Below are 15,762 nucleotides of genomic sequence, written 5' to 3'. Positions count from 1 at the left end.
AGGGCGTGATCCCGGAGTCCTGGGATCGAGTCCTGCATCGGGCTCCCTGCGTAGAGCCTGCTTATGTCTCTGCCTCTCTCTCTCTCTGTCTCTCATGAATAAATAAATAAAATCTTTAAAAAAATGGGCAAAGGACTCAAACACCTTTCTTCTTTCTCCAACGAAGATATACAGATAGCCATTAACATATGAAAATATGCCCAATGTCCAATAGCCTAATCATTACAGAAATGGAAATCAAAACCACAATGAGATGTCACTTCATTAGGATAGCTCTGATAAAACAAAAATAGAATCAATACACCAGTAACAAGTGTTGGTAAGGAAACAGAGAAATTGGAACCCTTGGCATTATTGGTGGGAATGTAAAATTCCTACTGTGTTAAACAGTATGCTGGTTCCTCAAAAAATTTTTTAAAAATTTAAAAGATTTCATTTATTCATGAGACAGAGAGAGGGGCAAAGACACAGGCACAGAGGGAGAAGCAGGCTCCTGATACGGAACTCGATCTCAAGACTCTGGGATCATGCCCTGAGCTGAAGGCAGAGGCTCAACTGCTAAGCCACCCAGGCATCCCCTCTATTTAATTTTTTGAGGAACAAGGGACACCTGGGTGGCTCACTGGTTGAGCCTCTGCCTTCAGCTCAGGGTGTGATCCCAGATCTGGGGATCGAGTCCCACATCAGGCTTCCTGCGTGGAGGCTGCTTCTTCCTCTGTGTCTCTGCCTCTCTCTGTGTGTCTCTCATGAATAAGTAAAATCTTAAAAAAAAAAATTTAAACGGAATTACCATATGACCCAGTACTCCCACTTGCGAGAGTATCTGAAATCGGGACTCGAACACATATCTGTACACCAGTGATCACAGCAGTACTATTCACAAGTGCCGAAAGGTGGAAATGACCCAAATATCCAACCATGGATGAAGGCATCAACAAAATGTGGTATATGCCGAAAGGTGGAAATGACCCAAATATCCACAAGTGCCGAAAGGTGGAAATGACCCAAATATCCAACCATGGATGAAGGCATCAACAAAATGTAGTATATGCACACAGTAGAATATCAATGGGATATTCTTATAAAGGAAGGAAATTCTGACACTTGCTACAACATGAGTGAACCTTGAAGGTATTCTGCAAAGTGAAAGACGTCAGACTCCTAGGACAAGACTCCCCAGAGGCATCAGATTCATAGAGACAGCAAGTATAAAGGTGGTTGCCAAGGGCTGGGGAAGGAGACTGTAGAGAGTCAGTGTTTCCTGGGGACAGTTTCAGTTGGGGAGGATGAAAAAATTCTGGAGAAGGATGGTGGTGATGGTTGCCCAACAATGAAATTATGCATAATGCCACCAAACTGTACAATTAAAAATGACTAATGTGATAAAATGTGAGGACATTTTATCAAAACAAAACAAAACAAAACTAGGAGTATTTCAGAAAATGGTCATAAGTAAGGACAGCCATAATCACAGGCCAATATATCCCTGATCAACAGGGCAAACATTCTGCTAGTATAGTGAGGAATTACAATAACACATTAGTTATTTCATAATACTGTCAGTTATTTTGCTTAGTTTGAGCAAACCAGCTATTTTGTATAATTCATATGAAACAGTAACTAAATTCTATACTACAGGTCTAACTTCAGAAAATATTCTTTTAGACAGTAACTATTGAGATTTTCTATAAAATTAGTATGCCATTAAATTGTATAGCCAATCAGATCTACATCATTTTAATAAACTGCTAACAGCTTTGCTTGACTATAATAAATAATATATACATTTATAATAGTAAGGAAGTCTAGTATGGTTAATGTTTAAAAATTGTTGACCATGGTTTCACTATTTTTACTGTGGTAAAATGTATCTAACAAAAAATTGATCATTTTCCAAATGAAAATAACTGTAAGTGCAAACAAAACAGAGGGGTGCCTGGGTGGCTCAGTTAAGCATCTGTCTTTGGCTCAAGTCATGATTTCAGGGTCCGGGGATCAAACCCCCATGTCTGGCTCCCTGCTCAGCAGGGAGCCTGCTTCTCCCTCTCCCTCTGCTGCTCCCCCTTCTTGTGCTCTGTCAAATAAACAGATAAATAAATAAATAAGTAAATAAATTCATTCTTAAACAAACAAACCAGTAATATTCAAGCTTTTTCCAAGATTAAAATTTGTGTTTCCATTGCACTGGAAACACTTGTTACTTTTACCTTCATAACAAATGAGAGCCAAAAAGAATTTTTTTTAAAAAAGATGTTATTTATTCATGAAAGACAGAGGGAGAGAGAGAGCCAGAGACACAGGCAGAGAGAGAAGCAGGCTCCATGCAGCGAGCCCGATACAGGACTAGATCCCGGGATCCCAGGATCAGGCCCTGGGCCAAAGGCAGGCGCCAAACCGCTGAGCCACCCAGGGATCCCCAGAATTGTTTTTATTTGAGTATAGCTGACACAGAATGTCACAGTTTCAGATGTACAACTTAGTGATTGACGAGTTTACACATGACGCTGTGCTCATCAGTGTCGCTCCCGTCTGTCCCATTACACTGCTACTATGATATCATCAACTGCATTCCTTATGCTGTGACTTTTATTCCCGTGACTTACTCATTCTGTAACTGGAAGCCTGAATCTCCCACTCCCCTTCACCCATTGTACCCCTCCCTCCACCCACCTAGCTCTGGCAACTATCAGTCTGTTCTGTTTTTATAGATCTGATTCTGCTTTTTGTTTATTCTTTTTTTTTTTTTTAGATTCCATTTATGAGTGGAATCCTGCAGTATTTGTTTTTCGTAGTCTGACTTATTTCACTTAGCATAGAATCCTGTAGGTCCAACCACATTGTCTCAAATACCACAATCTCATCCTTAAAAAACATTTTTTTAAAAAAACCCAACCACCTCTTTAAACAGGGAATGAAAGCACAGGAAATGCTCCATTACAGATTATCTAAAGTTTGTTCACTGCATTTATAATTACTCTATGAACAGTCATCTTAAAGATAAACAGTATCTAACAGCATTTAGCAGTATTATTTTTTCAAGTTTTGGGCTTTGTCCAATATAAGGAAATTAATTATGTATCAAATTGATCCAAGTCACAGAACACTCGGAGATTTGTGACCGTATTAGGAGTGAAATGTTTATCATGAATTCCTTAACCACTCAGCAACCTACTCTGAATGCAGGCCTCCAGCTCCCCTTCCGTTGTTCATCATAACCCTGACCTCCCCTCTCTCCTCAAGCAAAACACAGCTGCCCTGGGCTTCTAGGGAACGAAGACTCACAGAGAGAGGCATTAAAGAAGCTGTGGAAAAATGTGGCTTCCTGCAGAAACCAGAATTTCGACAAGGTCATCAGGCCCAAAGCCTGTTGGGCCAGAGGAGGGCAGTGAGATCACTTGACAAGGTGATGTGACAAGGTGATTTGACAGGGCCACAACAGGAATCAGCTTCCGACCCAGGTAAGAGCAGTTCCCAGCCATTTTCACTCCTTTTGGCCTCAGGCCACACTGTCTGGCAGCTCTGGTTCCTCAGCTACTCCCTGTCCTTGCCCTCTCTTGCCCATACCACCAGGAGTGGCCTTAATTCCCAGGTGGCCTCTATGATTTGTCTCTTTTAAAGAAGGACAAATGAAATACCAAATAACTCTAAAATCCATGTTGCTGAAAAATTATGTCAGGGGAAAATAGTGGTTATACATGCAAAAGCAAGATCTAAACATACATAGAAAAAAATTCCACTGTACAAGTATATTTACAAATGCTGAGAACACTGAAAGAAATATGTTGGCATGTTAACAGGGGTTATTTTTCAGGTGATTACGGGCGCTCTTACTTTCTTCATACCCTTCAATTTTTTTCCAAGATCTCTACATGAGCATAAACTATTTTTATAATAAGTAAAAGACAGTAAATTAAATTTCTTTAAAAGAAAAAATATCACTAGCCAGATAAAGCCAATGCTATCTGTATCTAGCTAGCTTACAGAAAAACAATCGTTCTGTTAACCAGAAATAATCCCATACCCTAAAGATCTTAATGGCTGAAATGTAACAAATAATTGTCAAGCCCTTTGTATTTGGTCCAGGCTGCAGCAATGGTTTGGGTTAAACTCTGACAGGAGTAAAATATTTCAGATGTAAAAATGCGTGTTTTCCTTGGCTAAGACACATTCCCAGGAACATTGTGAGAAATGTCACAATTTTCCACATCTGATTTGGCCAACATGTGGGAGTCATTGTCAGGAAACGCAACCAAAGAGTTTGAGGTTTTCCTCAAGTTTCTATTTCTTAAGGTCAGCAAATAGACTTTCTCCCTCCTCTAAACTCACTATTCCCTTGGGTGAAGCTTCTATGGTACTAATTAGCATTTAGTTCAAAGGTAGACTTAAATATCCAGTTGAAGAAAAAGCTCAGGGCTGAATTAGCCCATATTCAAAAGAATTAAGCTTTTCAAATTGCTGTTTGCCAAGTGAATTCTTCGCTCAAGTGTTATTTGACGTATTTTGTTTGTTTGCAGCTTTGCAAAATATGTGACCAGTTGGAATGCCAGCTGTCAGCACAGGACAAACCCTGGTTCTTTTAAAATCTCTTGAAAGCATTACACTTTAAGCGCAGAGAAAGGCAGAGAATGTAACCCTTCAGCAACATAAAACTGCCCCCACCCCTGTCCAAATTCTGATCCCCAAAAGCCCACTCATATTCATCCTGTGGACACTACTGGGTCCTCACTAACAACTGTTCCTGGGGCACCTGAGTGGCTCTGGCGGTTAAGCGTCTGCCTTCACAGCTCAGGTCATGATCCCAGGGTCTTGGGATGGAGCCCCGTATTGGGCTCCCTGCTCAGCGGGGAGTCTGCTTCTCCCCAATCCCTCTGCCTCCCACTCATGTGCACACATGTGTGCTCTAATAAATAAATAAAATCTTAAAAAAAAATTAAGAAACCCCAACCGTTCCTGGATCCAGCTCACTTACCTTAAGTTGTCACTTGTGATTGGTATGCTGATTAAGTCCAATAAAGAGGTTCCTCCACCCAGTTCCCAAAAGTGAGCAATATCTTTTGGCTGAAAAAACAAATGTTTTTCGTATTTAAATTTTTTAAAAATTAAGTAATGAATACCTCATTAGCATCAGCCGGTAATAATTATGGATACAAAAGTATAGTCCTCACTGAACCTTTTCTTGGCAGTCAAAACTTGCCTCTTTCTCTATCCCATCCCTCAAAATGCACCAAAACCTCTATTCCAAAAAACAAAGATGAAACATTAACATGGTAGGTGGGGAACAAGAAGAGTTTGAACAACTGATTCCCTTTTTTTTTTTTTTTTTAATTTTTATTTATTTATGATAGTCACAGAGAGAGAGAGGGGCAGAGACACAGGCAGAGGGAGAAGCAGGCTCCATGCACCGGGAGCCCGACGTGGGACTCGATCCCGGGTCTCCAGGATCGTGCCCTGGGCCAAAGGCAGGCGCCAAACCACTGCGCCACCCAGGGATCCCAACTGATTCCCTTTTTATAGGATGCCTAAGCATTGGGGGTTGTAAGAGAAAGGCAGCCATGTGGGAATAAGAGCAGGTGTTCCTCGACAACTTTCTTCCACTGCTAGCTCATGGCTTCTCTGCTTCCACCCTGCTGCTGAGGAGCCCTCAGGATACCACAACTGTGTGAGGAGTGGACACAGTGCTTCCATTTAGAACTCTTAGGGAACACTAAATCTGAGAAAGACATAAATCTTCCAGAATGAATATGGAAAAAGCCCAACTTGCCAATACAAAGTTTAGGGAAAAAAATATTTTTTTGACAAATTATCGTCTCATAATCACGAAGACTGTTTTGCTGTTGCTATTTGAATATTTGCTGTTGATATTTAAATCAGTAATGTTTATAGGGGCGGGGAATAATTTTTCCCTGGAAAATCTCCCTGAGTCACAATTTGACGAAGGGGAGTTTTTAGAGCTCTTCTCAAAAGTGAAGCTCTGAAAGCTGTTTCAAAGTTTCCAGTGAAAAGGATAATCCCATTTCTACATCACCACTCATATCAAAATTCATGTGAGTCACAAAAGTAAAGTTCTTCTGCATCTCACTATGTTATTTCTTTTTAATCTCACAATTTTAATAATCAACTTTCATTGGTGAATCTAGTAACAGGCAGTTTTAACTCTTACACATTGTCTAATGATCAAACATTTGGACTAGATCAACCTGTAAAATGTTGCCTGTGTTAGGGGAGAAAGGGGCCTTCTATTATAAATTGTTCTTCCATAAACCTAACTCTCCTTAAGAAATGAACTATTTTCATGTAAGAACTCCAAATGAGGATTCTATTTCAGATTGTTTTTATCCTTCTAACATATGCCATAAACTCTCCTTCTATCCTGAATAATCTCCAACTTTCCTTTGAACAGACACTCAAGTGAAAATTGGATTATAACCAATTATGGCCTCTGGTCTCAAATACTGGTATTACTAACTTCAAGATATATTTATAAAAATGCTAATAATTTGGATTTTGAGTAGTATATTTTCAAAAATATCCTAAAGGTTAACTCATATTTTTAGCAGATTTTTGGGGGAGATAGGATGTAACAATACTATTCCCACCTACAAGAAGAGAAAGTCACATTAACACAATTAATATAAATATTTCCAAGAACTGTACAAAAAATTTACAAAGGAACCTTATTCCAGCATTTTAAGGCACAACTAAGAAGGCTAAATTATTTTCTGTTTGGGTTGGCTTCATGTCTCTCTGAGGTGCATTTGAAGTTTAAAACCACAGAGCTGGGATCCCTGGGTGGTGCAGCGGTTTGGCGCCTGCCTTTGGCCGAGGGTGCGATCCTGGAGACCCGGGATCGAATCCCACATCGGGCTCCCGGTGCATGGAGCCTGCTTCTCCATCTGCCTGTGTCTCTGCCTCTCTCTCTTTCTCTCTCTGTGACTATCATAAATAAATAAAAATTTAAAAAAAATTTAAAAAATAAAATAAAATAAAAAAATAAAACCACAGCTATGCAGTGTACAACTGGGTATGTTTACTGATAAGATGAAAATATAAAACAAAGTCAACATTATTACTTTTCCATCCACAAGCATAGCAATATCACTTAAAAAGACACTCACTATATTATGCCCTTTCGCTCTTCTTCCATATGTATATTCCAAAGCTAAGGTTGGTTTTGGTGGCTCATCCCTGCACAATAAAGAGAGACAGTATTACCCTCCTGGGTTTTCTTATGCTATCATATTACCCAATTCATTTCTTCTTCCTCTTAAAAACTTGTTCTATTAATAGAGACGTTACTTTGTGGAATAGCAGTATAGTAAACATGATAAAAATCTTATGTAAAAAATAAATAAGCCTTCGCAAACCACCTTCAAGGGCTATTTAGTCACAGCTGGAGAGGAATAGTGGCACCTGCGTGATGTGGCAACCCTTACAGGCACTGCTGGCGCCAGTGGAGGAGGCGGTGTGGCTGCCAGTGGTGGTGGCCATGTTGGGCGACAGCTCTGGGTATTTAGGTTATGTGGTAATCACTAATAGCAGGTTTGTGCTCAGCCCTGGTGTGGGCAGCTGGGAATCTAATAATTATCGATTCAATGGAGACATCAACAGAAGACTTTAATATCATTCTCTATCTAAACTCATGGCTCAAACACGGGCATCACTTAACTAGTGAGAGCTAGATATTACATCAACAAGTTCTAAGAATGCACAAATGATTTGATGAATTATTTACACTGTGGCTTATACTGCTTGGTAAGCAGTTTTATGGTATATATCTACTTATTTACTTCAATTTTTTACTGTAGTGAAAAACATGTAACATAAATTTACCTTATTTTTAAGCATACAGCTCAGTAATATTAAGTATATTCTAGAACTTCTTCATCTGGCAAAACTGAAACTCTATGCCCATTAAACAATAACTATTTTCTCCCTCCCTCCAGACCCTGGCAAACAGCATTCTATTTTTTGTTTCTGTGAATCTGCCTGCTCTGAGATACCTCATAGAAGTGGAATCACACAGTATTTGTCTTTCTGTGGCTGACTTATTTCACTTAGCATAATGTCCTCAAGGTTCATCCATATTATAGGATGCATTAGAATTTTCTTCCTTTTTCAGGCTGAATAATATTGCTATAGATCATTTTAATTTGGAGAACAAAGAGAAACAATTTTTAAATTTGTGATGTATATATTTATCTTTATTAAGTATTTTGCATATCATTTCTACATATGTCTTTTTTAGATATCTATATATGTATATACTATATGCTATATATATATATATTAAAATGTTTGGTTATATTTCCTAAAAGATACGAATTTTCTTTTATGAAACAAAATGCTACTTTTAAGACAAAAATTTAACATATAATAGGCAGAACTGTCTTTTTTCTAAGTAGACTATCAGGGAACTGAAATTCAGCTCAGTGTCATATTTCATCCTAAGCTGATGTTGTAGTAGAGGACTTATTTGCAGAAAGAAACTCATATGGTCTAAACAGAGCCATGATTCCTGGGATGGAAAGATGATGCAGGTGTCAGTATGAATGGTTCTTCTAAGAAACAACTTTGTGAAAGGAATTACACAGTCAGGATTCTTTTTTTTTTTTTAATTAAGATTTTATTTATTCATGAGAGACACACACAGAGAGAGGCACAGAGACACAGGCAGAAGGAGAAGCAGGCTCCATGCAGGGAAGCCTGATGTGGGACTGTCCTGGGTCTCTGGGATCACACCCTGAGCCAAAAGCAGACGCTCAACCACTGAGCCACCTAGGCATCCCCAAAGTCAGGATACTATTATTTAAACTTTTAAATAGTATTTTTCAAATGGATGATTTTTTTAATGTGACCTTGAGACAAAATTCCATCTATTTTGATGTTTTTGGAGAAGTTAGAAGAAATAGGTATTGGAATGAAGGGATATCTTCCGAAATCAGTTGAAGACTTTCCCTTTTAATTTCCTGCAATGTCCACTGTCCCAAAACTTAATTGGATGGCCAAATAGGTTAGGAAGTACAAATAACAAACGGTAAAAAGTAGTTTGAGGATCAACACTGTGCTTCAAAAAAGCTTCCATGAGCATTTTAAAGATTATAATTAATGTTCAGATAATCATGAACTAGGTAAAATAATATCAGAGTAGCACAGACAAAAAGTAGGTAAGTACTATCATAGTTATGTTCATTTCTTTCCCAAATAGGAAAATTCAGCAGTAATCCTGTATATATATTTTTTGTTTGTTTGTTTTTGTTGTTTTTATCTTTAAAGAAGATCTTAGAGGCCATACTAAGGATTCACTAAGAATTAAGTTATTGTTTGCACCTAAAATTCATTTCTCCTTCCGTATGTCTTTTAGAATCTAACTTGCCCTGTACAACTAGAATAAACAAAAAATGTAGTCTAAAGGTTAACATAACACTTACCTGTCAAGACACCTTAGAATAATAGTAGTCTTTCCCTGGGAATTAAAAAAGAAAGAATACTGTGTTAATGTCATCTACATGTAAAATTTTGTTATTGTTCATAATTGTGGCCAAAAATAGCTTTTAATCACTTGAATGATAAATTACCTGGAAACTAGAAACTTTCAGAATTGTTCCTAAGTTTGATAAGTGGAAAAAGTTAACTGTCAACTTTCCATCACAGTGTAACTACACTGCTATTATTATAATTATAAAGTCCTGCAGATGACAAATACTAGCAAATCATACCTCACTTTAGTGGTCAACTTGGCAGCTGTCTGAAATTTTCTCTCTATTCATCAATGCTAATTACTGGTTAAGCAGATGATTAGTATCTTCTAATATGTTTTAATTCCAATTGTTGAAGTGGAAATAAAGAAGAAAGATAACATACAAATAAAGGACATGCTGCAAATATATTCAAAGTAAGCAATCCAGATACTGGGTTAGAGTATTTTTTGTCATTTTATTTGTAGAAAATGAACTTATTCTAAGTTTCTTATTAGGAGTCAGAAAATATAGGTTCTGGCCATCTCTGCCACTAATCATGAAAGTTAACTTCATATCTTAGGGATTGGCTCAGTGGCTTAATTACTGATTTTTTAAAAAATAGTAAAACTTAAAAAAAAAATCTCTTACAAGAAAACAGATAAAAGAGGAACAGCAGGGGAAGCTCTAATGGAAGAAGCCTTTGGGTTCCAAGGAAAATAGTTTGGAAAATCCTGGACTGACAAAAACACAGAACATTTGACCAGATGTTTTCTCCTCAAAAGTTATAATTTTTTTTTACCAAAAAAAGATGATCACAAATATATTACTCTATATCTGGGATATGATCAAATTGAATTTTTTTTTAGTAATGGGAAACATAATAATTGAAATAGAACCAAAAATGTAAACTATGTTAATTGGCAGGTATTACATCAAAGTGAAAAACTAGAAAAAACCTAAATATCCCCAAATAGGGGACTAAATCAATTATGACAATCCTTAAATGGAATAACATGTAATGATGATATAGGAACATACTAACATGGTAAAACATTAATAATAGATTAGCATAACCCTGTTTTCAATATTCAAAATATCTTTTCCTGCTCTTTGAGATATACATATATACATACACATAAACAGATTCAGAGACAGACACGGAAACACACTCAAATAAACATCCCGGGTATATCACTTAGCTAACAGTGAATGTTTCTAGGTGATGGATTTGCAGGTAATTTATTTTATTTATTTTTTAAAGATTTTATTTATGTGAGAGAAAGAGCATGAGCAGGGGGTCAGGCAGAGGGAGACGCAGATTCTCTGCTGAGCAGGAAGCCCAACTCAGGGCTTGATCATGACCTGAGCTGAAGGCAGATGCTTAAACCCAATGAACCACCCAGGTGCCTGGTAATTTATATATTTTTATTTATTTATTTATTTATGATAGTCACAGAGAGAGAGAGAGAGAGAGAGAGAGAGAGAGAGAGAGGCAGAGACACAGGCAGAGGGAGAAGCAGGCTCCATGCACCGGGAGCCTGACGTGGGATTCGATCCTGGGTCTCCAGGATCGCGCCCTGGGCCAAAGGCAGGCGCTAAACCGCTGCGCCACCCAGGGATCCCGGTAATTTATATTTTTAAAGAAAGATCAGGATTTTCTGATTTTCCTGTACTGAATATGTATCACATGTAGCATATTTTAACATTTTTAAATAAATGAAGACTACAGTAGTCTCTTCTTATCCATGATTTTGCTTTCCACAATTTCAGTTACCCATGGTCAACCATGGTCCGGAAGCAGATGATCCTCATTCTGACATAGTATCATTGGGTCAGTAGTAGCCTAACACTATGTCACAGTGCCCACATCATTTACCTCACTTCATCTCATCACATGGTCATTTTATCATCTCACAGCATCATAAGAAGAGTGAGTACAGTACAGTAAGATATTTTGAGAGAAAGACCACATTCAACTTGTATTATAGTGTTTTGTTATATACTTGTATTACAACATGTATTACATTGTTCACTCAGAGACTATCAAAATGAATCCTATCTTTCAGGTGGCATTGGAAATCCAGTCTTTTTCTCTGACCTGTTATCCTTGGAACTCTAATTCCATAATCCTCTATGCATCCCTTCATCTGGCACAATAAATCCCTTCCCTACTTCCAACATCCTTCCACTCTATAGCGCCAGCTCTATGATTAGCAAACTCCTCAGTGTCCTCAACTTCTTTTTCAGAATGTACACTCCACCTATTGGCCTTACCTAAAATATGGCTGCCTCTGGACTACCTCCTCTACCATCTTGTTAAAGAAGGCTATTCTCTTCTACCACCCCATGTACTTCAGAGATTTCCTTGCTCCCCAATGCACCTTTATTTTTTTTAAGATTTATTTATTTGAGAAGTGCCTGGGTAGCTCAGTTGGTTAAGCATCTGTCTTCAGCTCAGGTCATGGTCCCTGGGTCCTGGGATCAAACCCCACATCAGGCTCCCTGCTTAGTGGGGAGTCTGCTTCTCCCTCTCCAGCTCCCTGATTGTGCGCACGCTCTCTCTCCCCACCCCATAAATAAATAAATAAAATAAATAATAAAATAAAAAATTTTATTTGAGAGAGGGAGGGAGGGATGGAGGGAGCATGAGTGAGTGGGGACAGCGGGGAGAGGGCAGCCTCCAGACTCCCTGCTGAGCACAGAGCGGACACAGGGATCTATCCCACAACCCATGAGATCGCGACTTGAGCTGAAATCAAGAGTTGGATGCCCAAATGACTCAGCCACCCAGGTGCCCCCCAATGCCACCTTTAAACAATTACTTTATTTCCCTCCTTTCGCAAAAGCCTTAGAGGCCTCTACCAGTCTACTGTGATGGCTGTTGTCATCTCTTCTGGCTCAGTCTCCCTTTCTCAGCTATTGTCATTAGTCTTGTTAACTTCATACCCACAGGGCAGCCCAGGTGGCTTGGTGGTTTAGCGCCACCTTCAGCCCAGGGGATGATCATGGAGACCTGGGATCAAGCCCCACATTGGGCTTCCTGCATGGAGCCTGCTTCTTCCTCTGCCAATGTCTTGTCTTCTGCCTCTCTTTTTGTGTCTCTCATGAATAAATAAATAAAATCTTAAAAAAAATAATCTACTTAAAAAAAAAAAACAACTTCATACCCACATATGTGGGCATGGGGAGCAACACATCTAACACTGATCTCTCGGTGCCTTTGCCTCCTCCCAGAGACTCTTTACTTCACTCTATTTCTGCCATATGTCACTTCCAAGGTTACATCTTAAATCATTTCACCACTGGAAACTGCATTACTTCCAAAATCACAAACACAACACATTCTCCAACCATTTCTTGAGGAATCCCCAACAATTCTTTGGCTATAGTAAGAGGTCTTAAAAGTCCGTTGACCCATCAACATTTCTCCTTCTCCACCAGCTCCCTCCTACCTCCACATCTCTCCTTTTCCACCTTACACTCCATAGTTTATCATTACAATCACCCTTGCAAATATCACCCCCCACCAAGCTTTCTCTAGCTTTGTCCTGGATCCACTCGGCAAAACCTAACCCTGGTAAACTCAATTCCCTTCACTTCTCTTCCATGTTTGTACCCAGCAAGTGAGTGATGACAGAGAAAAAGTACACATGCTGTACAGAATGGTGTCACCTAAATTCTTAATCCCCATCTTCAAAACAGCAGTCAGCAATGACAGGAATCCTATTACGTTTGACTAGTATGTTCTCACTCTCATTTGTTGTAACTGCTGTTTCATACATTTTTCTTCTCTCCTCAGAACACCCACTTGACCCTCTTCACCTAAATTACCCTTTTTTTTTAAATTAGCAATGCATAACATTTATTTCCTTGACATCTGTCTTCCAAAGAGTTCACAGTGTTTCAGTGTCAGTTGAAACAGGGGAAGAATCTCAGGGAAGAATCCTTCACATAATAATAGGACTATTGGTAATAATGTCCCTCAGTTCTTTCCAAATCCATAAAGATGCATTTCCTGATGAGTGACTGAGCTGTGAAGAAAGAGATGAGAAACCCTCATCCCTCTGAATTACTTGTGTCAGAATATTTTAACCATAGTACTACGGATAGTAAATTATCCTTATTAACAGGAAATACATCTCAGATTGGAATCTGAGCAATCAGATGGGCAGAGAAAAAACGCTTTGACTTGCTCTTCATCTTTCAAAGACAAAGGAGAGCTTTTCTACGTAAAAAGTCAGTTGTCAAGATAGCCTTAGGGAAGATCTTTCCTCACTTCCTACCCTTAAAACTCTGGACATCACCCTCCCTTAAGAGGCTTTCCCAGTCTTCTAGCCTCTTGGGCTGAGTTAAGAGCCCTTGTTTCCACCATAGCATTTGTCTCATGCTATGTTGTACAAGTACTAGCACCCAAGTTCCCACATAACAAAGAACATTTCTTTCATTTCTGTTTCCCCAGAGTCGGGCAGGATGCCTGGCACATAAAAGATGTTCAATAGATATCTACTGAATGGAAAAACAGAAGTATAGGAAAGAAATAGAGAAGGCAGCAAGGCAGTTTCTTTGGTAAAGGGTGATTACTATTAGCTGAACAGTATGAACAATAGAAGCATTAATTGGTTGCTTCTCTTTATTTTTCAAAATAATATTCTGCATAAAGCATGGAATCAGATACTTTTTTTTTTAATTTTTTTTTTTAATTTATTTCTGATAGAGAGAGAGAGAGAGAGAGAGAGGCAGAGACATAGGCAGAGGGAGAAGCAGGCTCCATGCACCAGGAGCCCGACGTGGGATTCGATCCTGGGTCTCCAGGATCGCGCCCTGGGCCAAAGGCAGGCGCCAAACCGCTGCGCCACCCAGGGGTCCCTGGAATCAGATACTTTTTAAAGAACAATAGCCTCAAAAGTTCTACGTATATCAAGAGAGTTTGCCAATCTTCAAAAGCAAAATTAGTTTTAATTTACATAAATGAAAATAAACAGCTTACATATGCCACAATCTACTTTTTTTTTTTAAGTATGGTTTCACAAATAACAAATAAAACATGAATGGGCTGTCAAAACAATAAAATCTAGAACAACTGTTACAGAGAGTGACTAGTGGAGGACACTGGGGGGCATTTTGTGTGTGAGCATTTGTGCGCTGGTATCAGTGATCAGTACTATTAGGATAAACCGCCTTAAGGATATGGAAGTAGCTTATTATACAGAATACTTTTTGTAATAGAAATTTACTTGTACCATAAGACTAGTACTAGTTATTTACTCATTTTTAAAAATCCATGTATGTATCTATGTGGCAGTAAGTAGGAAATTGGAAAAATGGAACACCTGAGTGGCTCAGCAGTTGAGTGTCCGCCTTCCACCCAGGGCGAGATCCTAGAGTTCCAGGATTGAGTCCCACGTCGGGCTCCCTGCATGGAGCCTGCTTCTCCCTCTGTCTCTGCCTCGCTCTCTCTCTCTCTCACTCTGTCTCTCATGAATAAATAAATAAACAAATCTTAAAAAAAAAAAAAAAAAGGAAATTGGAAGAGTACTGTATCCAATGCAAAAATCACTCTCCTTACAACAGTAAATTTGGGAAATGTGCATATACTATAGCTGAGTTAAAATTTTAAAATATAAGTGATCCCTATGAAAATTTTATTTAAAAAAAAAAAGAAAATTTTATTTAAACAGTTAAGTTCAGATTTTTAAAAGTGGGCCAATACCCGGTGGCACAGCGGCTTAGCGCCGCCTAAAGGCTGAGGTGTGATCCTGGAGACCCGGGATCGAGTCCGATGTCGAGCTCCCTGCTTCTGGAGCCTGCTTCTCCCTCTGCCTGTGTCTCTGCCTCTCTTTCTCTCTGTCTCTCTCATGAATAAATAAATAAAATCTTTAAAAATAAATAAATAAATAAATAAAAGTGGGCCAATAAGAAAACTTTGTAAAATGTAGAAATTAAAGACAAAATAAAAACACACTTGATGACTAAAATTTTATCATACATATTTCTACCTTTTATCTTTGCATTTTTAGAGTTGAGATCAACTGTATACAAAATTTCTGTCCTGCTTTTTTCAATTAACATTATATTCCTGGGATCCCTGGGTGGCGCAGCGGTTTGGCGCCTGCCTTTGGCCCAGGGCGTGATCCTGGAGACCCGGGATCGAATCCCACGTCGGGCTCCCGGTGCATGGAGCCTGCTTCTCCCTCTGCCTGTGTCTCTGCCTCTCTTTCTGTGACTATCATAAATAAAAAAAAAATTAAAAAAAATTAAAAAAAATAATTAACATTATATTCTTTCATTACTAACAACTATTTTA

The 15,762-nt window shown here is 38.7% G+C and overlaps 1 protein-coding gene across 2 annotated transcripts in view; it reads right to left on the bottom strand.

The window, feature by feature from the left end:
* Positions 1–15,762, bottom strand: part of DYNC2LI1 (dynein cytoplasmic 2 light intermediate chain 1) — a 41,685-nt gene that overhangs the window by 16,740 nt on the left and 9,183 nt on the right. The window contains exons 3-5 of one of the 2 annotated variants that reach the window (XM_055328925.1): positions 9,429–9,463; positions 7,116–7,185; positions 4,970–5,058 (exon numbers count right to left, since the gene is read on the bottom strand). In XM_055328925.1, the coding sequence (XP_055184900.1) occupies positions 4,970–5,058; positions 7,116–7,185; positions 9,429–9,463 (194 nt within the window). The remainder of the gene's footprint in view (positions 1–4,969; positions 5,059–7,115; positions 7,186–9,428; positions 9,464–15,762) is intronic. The other variant, XM_055328926.1, reaches the window with a different exon arrangement.

The sequence above is a fragment of the Nyctereutes procyonoides genome, unplaced genomic scaffold, assembly GCF_905146905.1.
Source record: "Nyctereutes procyonoides isolate TBG_1078 unplaced genomic scaffold, NYPRO_anot_genome, whole genome shotgun sequence".
In the NCBI taxonomy this organism is placed as follows: Eukaryota; Metazoa; Chordata; class Mammalia; order Carnivora; family Canidae; genus Nyctereutes; species Nyctereutes procyonoides.
Note: the sequence above shows the minus strand (reverse complement) of the source record. Positions and strands in the feature narration are given on the sequence as shown.